This window comes from Oreochromis niloticus, linkage group LG22, assembly GCF_001858045.2.
Source record: "Oreochromis niloticus isolate F11D_XX linkage group LG22, O_niloticus_UMD_NMBU, whole genome shotgun sequence".
Lineage (NCBI taxonomy): Eukaryota > Metazoa > Chordata > Actinopteri > Cichliformes > Cichlidae > Oreochromis > Oreochromis niloticus.
In genome coordinates, this window is record NC_031985.2 from 7,718,360 (window position 1) to 7,729,545 (window position 11,186).

General features: G+C 39.1%; 1 protein-coding gene across 1 annotated transcript; it reads right to left on the reverse strand.

Moving 5' to 3' along the window:
- Nucleotides 1–6,046: 6,046 nt before the first annotated feature.
- On the reverse strand, nt 6,047–10,202 carry LOC109196367 (major histocompatibility complex class I-related gene protein-like). The gene is made up of 6 exons (XM_019350356.2): nt 10,122–10,202; nt 8,831–9,091; nt 8,370–8,642; nt 7,939–8,241; nt 7,463–7,564; nt 6,047–6,264 (listed from the first exon to the last, which is right to left on the reverse strand). Exons 1-6 carry the CDS (start codon nt 10,180–10,182, stop codon nt 6,047–6,049), a joined length of 1,218 nt encoding a protein of 405 aa, XP_019205901.2. The 5' UTR covers nt 10,183–10,202.
- Between the last annotated feature and the right edge of the window lie 984 nt (nt 10,203–11,186).

Consider the following 11,186-nt stretch of genomic DNA (forward strand, 5'->3'; position numbering starts at 1 on the left):
CTGCACGCTTGACTTTTCTCAGTTCATGGGCAGTTATTTTGCGCCTTGGTTTTTCCACACGCTTCTTGCGACCCTGTTGACTATTTTGAATGAAACGCTTGATTGTTCGATGATCACGCTTCAGAAGCTTTGCAATTTTAAGACTGCTGCATCCCTCTGCAAGATATCTCACTATTTTTGACTTTTCTGAGCCTGTCAAGTCCTTCTTTTGACCCATTTTGCCAAAGGAAAGGAAGTTGCCTAATAATTATGCACACCTGATATAGGGTGTTGATGTCATTAGACCACACCCCTTCTCATTACAGAGATGCACATCACATAATATGCTTAATTGGTAGTAGGCTTTCGAGCCTATACAGCTTGGAGTAAGACAACATGCATGAAGAGGATGATGTGGACAAAATACTCATTTGCCTAATAATTCTGCACTCCCTGTACATACCAGACAATGTACACTCATCAAACATGACTGATGCCCTGAACGCCTTGAGACAGATCCAGCAGGCCCGAAATCAGGACTATGTGAGTAATACAAGTGACTGGTTTTCTTGGCTTTACACTGGCTCCTGGCTACAGGTGCTAAAGAGACTACTCATCGGAGTTGGAGTATTTTTACTTTTATTTTGTGTTTTGTAACATGTATCCTGCCATGTCTAAAACTCATGATTAACCGCATAATCGTTTCCACTGTAGCTGCATACATAGCCGTGACAAATGATGATGATGATGATGACCCCGACCTGTTGGAATGTGAAGACTTTGTGTGATTAATGATGATGTGACAGAAAATGTGTAACAAGATGTTACATACTGATATCTCACTTAAAGGTTATACTGACAACAGGAGGGAATGTCAATAGAAAATTGTATTTTTTAGGGTATTGTATTTTTTAGTCAGTATAAGCTTTTAATGATATAAGTTTGCTTGTGATAGAATGCTGCATGATGATCATTTCCTTGCTTAGAGCTGGTTGTTCTTTTCATTGTTCAGGACTGATTGTTCTTTATAAAACATGTTCTGATATTTGTATCTGAGTCTTCTCACAGCGATAGCAAGAAGACAAACAAGCAGTTCTGACCTCGAACACACACACACACACACACACACTCACACACACACAATCACATACGCACATGCTCACGTCAAATGTATTCATTTTTCTTGTGTATAAATAAAGACAAGTGCAAGAGCAGAGCGTGCATCGCAGGGCCCCCACTCTGGTGTGAGCGTTCTGTGATCGCCCTTGTATACATGTAAATGCTGCAGCGTCTGTGTGTGTTTCTCCTCTTAGACTCTCAGCTGAAGAAGTGTCTTTAGAATAAATCTCTTGACAGAAGGCATCGGAGATTGTGTGCCCTGAAAAGCGCCAGGCCTTTGCAAATATCAGCCTGACAAGAAACACAGTTGCCGACAGGATTTCTGATCTTTCAGCAGATTTGGACAGACAGTTGAAGCAAAAAGTAAAGTCATTAATTGCGTTTTCAGTTGCAAATGATGAAGGCACGGACATTACAGATGTTGCACAACTGGCAATTTTCATCCGCGGAGTTGATGACACATTGACCGTCACCGAGGAGTTCGTGGAGTTGGTGCCGATGACAGATATAATGACCGCAGCTGATATTTTCACCGCTCTCGTCGGCGCGCTGGACAGGGTCGCAGTGGACTGGTCCCGCGCTGTCAGCTGTTGTGTTGGGCTCTTGAATAAACTCCCGCTCAAGCGATAACGTGGAGCAACAATCACCTTTTATTTTAGCCTCTCTCGTGCTGTTCACATACCACACATTTCCTGTTTAGTGGGTAAGTACTGCCACCTAGTGGCGTATGCATGTTTATCAATATAGATTACACCACATCAGCCTGGCTACAGATGGTGCGCCCTCAATGATCGGGAAAAAAGCAGGCGTTGTAAAAAAGTTCAGACATAAAGTGCAATCTGCAAATGGAGGACATGATTTTTGGACTTATCACTGTATTTTGCACCAGGAGGCTTTGTGTTGCAAGTCACTGAAAATGGATAACGTCATGAAGGTGGTCATCCAAACTATTAATTTCATCCGATCCAGAAGCCTCAATCACCGTCAGTTTGACAGCCTTCTCAGAGAGAAAGACCACATCTATGGCCTGCCATACCACACTGAGGTAAGATGGTTGAGCCGAGGTGCTGTGCTGAGGCGTTTCTTTGATTTACAAGAAGACATTGAACAGTTTATGGAAGAAAAGGGCAAACCAGTGTTAGAATTTCATTCCGCAGAATGGATGCAGGACCTTGCATTTATGGTGGATGTTATAGAGCACCTGAATAACTTGAACAAACAGCTGCAAGGACACAACAAAGTTGTCACGCAGTATTATGACAGCATACGTTCTTTCAAGTTGAAGCTGTTATTGTGGGAGACGCAGCTCGACGGTGGTGATGCAGCTCACTTCCCCTGTCTGAAAAATGTGTGCACGATCCAAAGTGTGGCAGATATGAAGCGGTTCACAGATAAAACAACGGGACTGTTACTAGAGTTTGAGCAACGATTTCAGATTTTTGGTGAACTGGAGAAAGACTTCAAAGTTTTTTGCTCACGGTTCACCGTGAATCCCTCTGATATGCCCGTCAGGATCCAACTTGAAATAATAGACTTGCAGTGTGACTCGGATTTGAAGGGCAAATTTGCCGCAGCTGGCTTGAACACATTTTATCAGAATCTCTTGCCGGGTTACCCCAACTTGACAGCCCTTACTGCAAAACTGTTGTGCATGTTCGGAGCCACATATCTTTGTGAGCAAGTTTTCTCTGTAATGAGCATAAATAAAACAAAACTACGCTCAAGGCTCACGCACAAGCACTTGAATCACATCCTGAAGATAGCTGCCGCTCAGGATGTGAAGCCTGATATTGATGAGCTGGTGAAAGCTAAAAGATGCCAGGTATCAGGAGTCAAATAAACTATGCAACCCCACTGATAGTAGTTCTGTGATCTGTGATATACTTCTGTGAATCACTGAGGCACTGTGTGCTTGTGTGTTCTTTGTCCTCACAATTTTCAAATAACTTGAGGTGTTTTGTAATTAATAGCTATGTTGTGCTTTTGGACACACTGTCCTCAGGCTCCAGCTTAATGTTTATGTGTTTTTATGTTGATGTGCTACTGTTTCTAATTGATTATAGTTGATTTATATATTTAACCTATTCTGTGGTTCTTGTACTTGTTTGGGGAACAGGATTTCATTATTTTTATCTACATTGCTGCCTGCGAAATGACACCCTGACATAGTTCTGTTATCTGTGAAACAGTTCTGTGAATCACTGAGGCACTGTGTGTTTGTGTGTTCTTTGTCCTCAGAATTTTCAAATAACTTGAGGTGTTTTATGATTAATAGCTATGTTGTGCCTGTACTATTTTGAACATACTGTCCACAGGCTCTAGCTTTATTTTTATGTTGATCGTATTAAAACAAAGAAAACAATCTGAAGTTGTTGTTTTTAAGTTACATATACAATGATTTTATCAGTCCGGCCCACTTGAGAATAGACTTTTCTCCATGTGGCCCCTGAACTAAAATGAGTTTGACACCCCTGATCTAAAACATGCAAAACTATTATAACAATAATAACATAAGTACATTGATTCTTGCATTCGTCACAGTGACGTGAGCCAGTAAATACAGTGTGATCTTCATGTCAGAATGCTTATGTGTGTATAAGCAAGCAATATTTAAATATGCAATAACACTGGATATTTAAAATGGATTTAGCACAAATATTTTTGTGATTTAAAAAAGGTCCAACAGAGAATAGACACCGAACCTGAGACACATCTGGCCCTTTAGCTGATCCATCCACTGTTTACTGAAGCCTCATCAATGTCTCAGTGGAAGGTTTGCTCTCAATTTATACAAGCAATGGATCACAAATCTGTCGCAACAGGTCTGATGGAGTGATGAATTTTTTTGCTAAAATGGTCATCAGTATGTACAGAAGTCATGAAAACGGTACAACATACATGGTGAGTTTGTTGTTAGAGTAGTTTGTGCACACAATATTGCTGCCAAAGGTGGTCAAAGAAAAAAGTTGTGTGACCTCCCAAATCAAATGCAGGGGGTTAGTTATTTTTACAGAAGAATAAAATAATAAACTCACAACATTTTATTTCCAAATGAGAGTCTGTTGCTTTCATTTTTCAGATATTTTGGTGTCATTTAGAAAAAAACAGATGCTTTGTACACTGCCAGTGTCTCAGTAAAATCACACTCTTCAGGTTTAACAAACTGTCATTGATGCACAACTAATTTGAAACATTTACTTTTGCTTTGTCACAGACTTGTGATACCACTGCATCAATACAGGGATTACATACTGAAGCAGAATAAAATCACAAATGTATTAAACAGGTACACACAGGAGCAAGATACAAATATATCACTGTGCACTAATTTACAGTAAGTGAAGCAGCCTGTTGCCAGTGATCTGCAAATTGTGATCATTACCTATGTTTTATTTACTGGTGTTTTTAACATATGTCTTTGAACTATGGAATAAACTGCAGTAGCTTGAGGAAAGTCACACAGACAGTGAAGTGAAGACCTCTTTGCAGGACAGTCAACTTTGTGAATTTAGTCTCTCAGACTGCTCAGAGCTATCACCAGGAGCTGGAAGATTAAAAAAAAAATAACCCAGTTTATAAATATTTTATCCATTTCAAGGAGATAATTTGAAGTGATTTTCAGTTTCTGTTTGAATACATGACCCTGCGTCTCATCTATGAAAGTGAGAAATCAGTGATATTCAAGTGAGCAGAGCATCATCATATAAGTAAAAAAAAAATCTATACTTTGTTTTCACAAAAAAAATCAGTTGCCCCTTTTTTTGTTTTTTCTTAATTGCACAAATTAAGAAAAAAAAATCACATTGATTATGTTATGGGTCATTTTGATCCGTACTGTGTACATGCACTCAGAATTGTCAAAAAACTGCATTAAAACAATAGCAACTTTATTTATTCATTTATTTATTTATTTATCCATTAGATAAACATTTAGAACGCAGACATACACAACAGTTTGAATTTCAATAACTATTTTTTAAGAACAATTTAGTACAAGTTTTTCCTTGTTTACAAACAAATTTCTTTTCAACTTGCCTGATTTTCTCCGTTTTTCAATGTTCTACATTTTCATTTTTGTCCACATGATGACAGAATGTAACTGTGTGCTTTCTGCAGATGTACTTCTTGCATTACTCACAAAAAGTGCTTGTTTTAATGTCTTCTTGTGAGGGACAGAGCTGGCATCTTTTCCGTTGCTTTACACCTGTATCCACTGGATCGACTGCAGATTGGTTGGATGGTGCACACTTGACCTTTTCAATGACAGCTGCTGCTGGGGGTCGAGCTGGTCTGACACGCATAAGTGACAAGACTTTTTCCCAGTTCTTCCAGGAAAAGCCGATGTCGGTACCATTTACCCACATTCCAATGTTGGTTGATTTCAGTCCACAGGACATAGGCATTGTAAGCAGACACATCCAAAATGTTGTAGAAAATTACCGAGGGCCAACGAGCTGTCTTGCGCTGGCAGCTGTATGTTGCTGTGACTTTGTCAAGATTGTCTACTCCTCCTTTGGTGGAGTTGTAGTCTAGGATCATTTGTGGCTTTTTTGCCTTCTCTTAGGCTCAGAAATGTATCTGTGTGCATTGTGCTCATTGCAAGAACATTCTTGTTTTTCCTTGTTCAGTATGAAACAACTGTTGCTTTCTCAGTGAAAACAAATATTGAGGAATGCAGAGATCTTCCCTGCATATTCAGAGTTTCACTGGGAAGTTCTGGCTTATTTCTTCTGATTGTTTCCAACATAGTCAGCTTTCTCTTCTGAAGTTCCTCTCCAAGCCAGTAGGATGTAAAGAAATTGTCACAGGTGATGTTATGCCCTTGCAGCCCTTCACTCATCTGCAGCATCACACGCATCCCCTGATTCTTCTCAGATGCTCTTCCAGGTAGCTTTCCAGTGTACACTTGCATCTTCCATGCATAGCTAGATTTTGCATCACAGGCTGCTCATATTTTGATGCCATACTTGGCCGCCTCGTTGGGCATATAATGTTGGAATCGACAGTGACCCCTGAATGGGACAAGGCACTCATCAATAGTAACGTTGATGGGGGACCAGGGTTGTACAACAAGGTAGAATTTCCACCCATTTATCCCATACATCTCTGATTGCAGCAAGTTTGTCTCTTTCACGTCGACCAGCTCTGATTTCACGGTTGTCAAATCTGATCACAGGAGATATCTTGAGAAATGTCTCCAAAGACATTGTTGCTCGAAAGATTGGCCTTCCATTCTCTTCATTCAATAGACTTGCAGTTGCTTCTCCCTTGGACCTGTATACTTCAGCTAATATCAGTATTCCAATATAAGCATGCAAGTCAGTCTGATCCAGTGGCTTCCATTTCTCTTGAAATATATGCCTCCCCTCCAAGTTAGTCATGTCCAGTATAATCCTTTCTATTGGAGGGGATATGAAGAGTTGAAATGTGGATTGAATATCATCAACTCGTGTGATGGCAAATCTTTTAGGACCAGGAGTCATTTTGATGACATTAGAAGATGACATCCCTGTGGATGATGATTGCTGCATTCCTTGGTTTTCATTTTATGTAGAGATGGCGGCACAAACCCCCTCAGAATCTTCCTCCTCATCTGAAAATTGGCAGTCTGGATCATCAATAACATTGTCCTTGGCCTCTGAAAGATCCTCAGCCTCTGAAACATTTTCTTCTTCATCACCATCCCGGTTGAAAAGCAGTGATAAAGCTTCTTCAGCCATCAACCTTCTGGAGCTCATTTTTCATGTGTTGAAATGACATTGTTACGGCCCTAGCAGGGCCTCCTCCTGAAGGTGCTTGTGTGGGCATGTCCTTCAATCTCTCCTGCCTTAGGTGTCACCTTTTTCTTTTGTGCAGCTGACTCTCATCAGTAATTAAAGGGATTTAAGCCCAGAGAAAGGTGAGCTCTGGGCCAGAGTGCCATGGGAGTGGTTACAGCTAGTGAGCTGTGTGTTTTTGCTGTTTGTAGCTAGTGAGCTGCTCTCTGTGACAAGAATAGGGGAGAGAAAGTTTCTTGCATACACACCTGGTTTTGAATGTATATTCAGAGGCAGTCAAAACAAGATACATCAAAGAGAAATGTTTATTTTGGATCTGAACAACTTTTTACTGCAGGTCAAAATGACCCGTAACATCATCTTTGTATAGAAACACTGCAGAGACATTCCAGGACACATCAAAGTGTCCATATTTTACACACCAGTTCATGACCCCAGATAAGGAAAAGTCATAAACTTTCATGAAGAAAAAGAAAGGATGACTAGTACTTTGGTCAACACAAAAACTGGAATGACTCAAATTGACCATTAACATAATAAGAAGGTTAAAAACTAAACTCAATATTTCCCGCTTTTAGATTTCTCACCTTTCTTCATTTTGTAAGTTACAAATGCCACAGCTGTGATGATGGTGACAGTTAGAACAACCACTGCAGCACTGATGAAGGTCACAGCGTCAGTGGGCTTCTCTGTTTAACAACACATGGCACAATTTTATAATATTAAACAGAAAACTGTGCCGATACCAAGGACTGAGTGAGGAACGACCTGGTATGTGTGAAACAATAAATGACACAAAACCATTACTATTCAGTCATTACAGATTACTCAGACATTAGTTTGAGTAAACTTCTTGTGATGCATTATATTGCATATGGTACTTAATTACTTGATCCAACCATTAAAACCCATTTTAAACCAAACATATACTGAACTTGTATAGACTTATGTTTATGTATCAGCAGTAACAGTAGGCATGAGAGTAAGAAAAGAATAAATGTTTAGTTAACAGCTTGAGAACATTATACTGCAGTTTTATAAACCCTGCAGGATCCAGTCTTACCCCAGTTGGTCCTGATCACTGTTTTGTCCAGTTTGTTGATAATGTCCTCGTTCACACCAGAGAGCTGAAATACACAGTCGTACCTCTGCCAGTCTTCAGGTGTGACTGATGAAAGTTTCAGATCAACACTCATCTGGAAGGTCCCATCATTGTTGGGGAGGATCTCTCCTGGATCCACACCTTCATGAAGCTCCTCTCCATCTTTCCTCCAGAACATCATACCTCTGTTGGGGAAGAAACCTGTAGCGTGGCAGCTGATCAGAAAGGAGGAAGACTTCTGGAGGAGAGACACTGAAGGTAGGACTGCAAACAGATAGTAGATAGAGGTAGCTGTTATATTCTTCATTTAAATTTGTTTTATTCTAACTTTGAAGCAAGAAACCCATATTAATTTGATTTTGTTACGTTTCTATCAGATAATGTAATTCTACCTGTTGCCTGCAGAAAGCTCTTCTGCAAATACTTCTTTAAAAACTCAAGGCACTGATGAACTATGAAGTTTTTATTTGATTCCAATCGAGCTTTATCAGCATCCCATATCATTTTGGTGGTGACAGCATGTGGTTTTGCAGTGATCCATGTCATTGTCTGCAGGTCAAATGCTAGAAAATCTTCTCCATCATAACCGTACTGATTGAACCCATTAACCTCTCCAGTCTCATCATCCCATTCACAGCCATCCAACTTTTGCAAAATATGAACACCTGTAAAAAAAAACGACAGTAGCAGTAGCTGTAATAAACTAGTAAGATGCCACAACAGCTTATACCTGAAACTACACTTTTACCACAAATAAACAATGCAAAAGCAAATATAAAGAAAGAAAATAAAAAAGATGTTCAAAACAAACCATTATAATATTTCAGCAGTGACAAGTTAAACAAATCCATACCATCAGTTTGGTTTAAACGTTGCCTCAAAGTCTCAATGGTAGCCTTCAAGAAGTGATGACTTTCATGAGACTGTAAACTATACCACTCCAGGTGCTCAGGATGATCCTCAAAGAATTTAATCCAGTCTTTCTTTGGTTTTGCTCCTCTTACACTGTTGAAGTCACCTATCTGAACTTCATCAACAAATGCAACAGCAACAAACTCTGGGATGCTCTGAGCTCCAGGGGTTTCAGTGATGAAATATTTCAGGGAGTGTTTTACTGTAAAATTAGGAAGATTTTGAATTAGGAGGCATTCCTATTGTATACTTTTTGTATAATTTAAGAGGGTTAAATATGAACTAGAAATTGTTTCAGATTCGGCGTTGTCTTCAAAAGTATTAGGGTGAAAAGACACTGAGAACCTACTCAATGATGAAGTACTTGTAGTCAAACTTAAATTTCTGCTAATAGCTCTTCTGTAACTCTTTATTCCCACTACTCCAAACATACATTGCAGTACAAAGAAAATCATTCCACAGTCTAAAATCCCAATCTACAGCAAAAGTACATTCACTGATAACATTAATGTCTCCTACGGAGACTTACTGTGACAATTCAGGGGTGCACACATCTTCCTTTCACCACCAGTCAACTTAACAATAGAACAGAATGTTTTTATTGTTATTGCACTAACATACAGCTGCTGTCATGATGAAACTCCAGTCAGTGGTGCAGAAGACAGTGTAAGATAAAAAGTCAAAATAGAAGATACAAGTTTAATTAATTTGCTTTCAGAATAAGTTCATTCTTACAAAGTGTAAATAAAGTTTAAAAATCAAAGTATGTTCAATATCAACAGGAGAATAAATTGTACTTAACTCAAGTTTTACAGCTCCTATTGAAAGTTCAGTTCTGTATATGTCAGTTAGAGAAGCTAGCTGTGTGGGTATAGTGTTCTGTACTAATTTAATAACACTCTGTAGTGCTTTCCTATCAGCAACAGTGCTGTTAAAACACCAGGATGGTGTTTTATGGACATGGAAAGAATTCTTTGAACAACACATCTATAAAAGCATAGCCACAGCTGCTGATCTAAAATACCATTTCTATACACTTAAATATCTCCCTGTGCCTTTTTGACAAGTTAGGTGGTGTTGGCCGTCCATTTCAGCTGTTGACACTCCCCACCAACAAAGGAATAAAATGGCAACAGCTCAAAGTAAAACTAAAATAACAAGTCTCTTGTGATTCAGTTTGCTGTAATTTAAGACAAATATTTTTCAAAGAAAGACTTGAAATATGATCTTACCTGGAGATCCAACATGACAGCAGAGGAGTAATATGAGCACACACTTCATCTTTTTTTCCATTTTCACGTTAACTAACACAAGAAAAAATAAAGAGGAAAAAAACAACTGGGAGCGGTAACGTGACTTGTTCAAGTTCTATTTTCTGTTAGGCTGGGTTGAAATGATCTGAGTCATAAAAAATTAAACATTAAACAGAATATGCCCCTCCTACAGTCTCACATGCACACTGAATGCCATGGGAAAGCATAGAATAAACAAGACAGAACTAAAACTCTGGTTTTAGAGAGGATTATTTTTTATGCTACTTCTGCTGCTTCCATTAAGTTGCAAAAGTCAGCTTGGTTAATAAGAAAAGGGGAAAAAACAACTATTTAAAACATTATTATTTAGTAAAAGTACATCCTCTATCAATTGCTGGTTTCACAGAACTGAGTTAAAGTACTTATGCAAAGAAATAATTTAATATATATATTTTTATCTATCTTGTGGATGGCCTTCAACTATTTCAGCGTACCAAACCCAAGGGCGTAGATTTGGCATGGACGGAAGGGACATGTCCCACCAATATCCAGCAATTATTGAATTGTCCCCACCAATAATTTGATCTCTTCGAGTAAAGAAAAACAAACCAGATAGAAAGAAAAAAATGATCTGTCTACGTCTCATTCACCCAGCGGTGAACAAAGAGTTAATTTACGTTCTCTACTGGAGTCCTACCTCATGTGACAAATATGGCCAATGTGATTGGCTGTGCCTTTCAGGGAGCTCTGTTTAGTTTTAGCAGTGGCAAGCCTGCGCTGCGAGGACCTGCAAGGAGGAGAGGAGGAGAGGAGGATGGCAGCAAAAAGGAAGAACCTGGATATAAGAAAGTATTTTTCAAAGAAACCTGTCAGTCACTTAAAGTCAAGTTCACTCATAAAATGTGTCCGTCATAATAAGGTTTAAATCCAGCAAGAAGTAACAAGGGAATGGAAAACAGGAGGAAAAAACAGCCGGGACTAATCCTACATTAAGAGACCAAAAGGAAACAAAATAGAAAACATTAACAAGGGATGCAGGGTAAA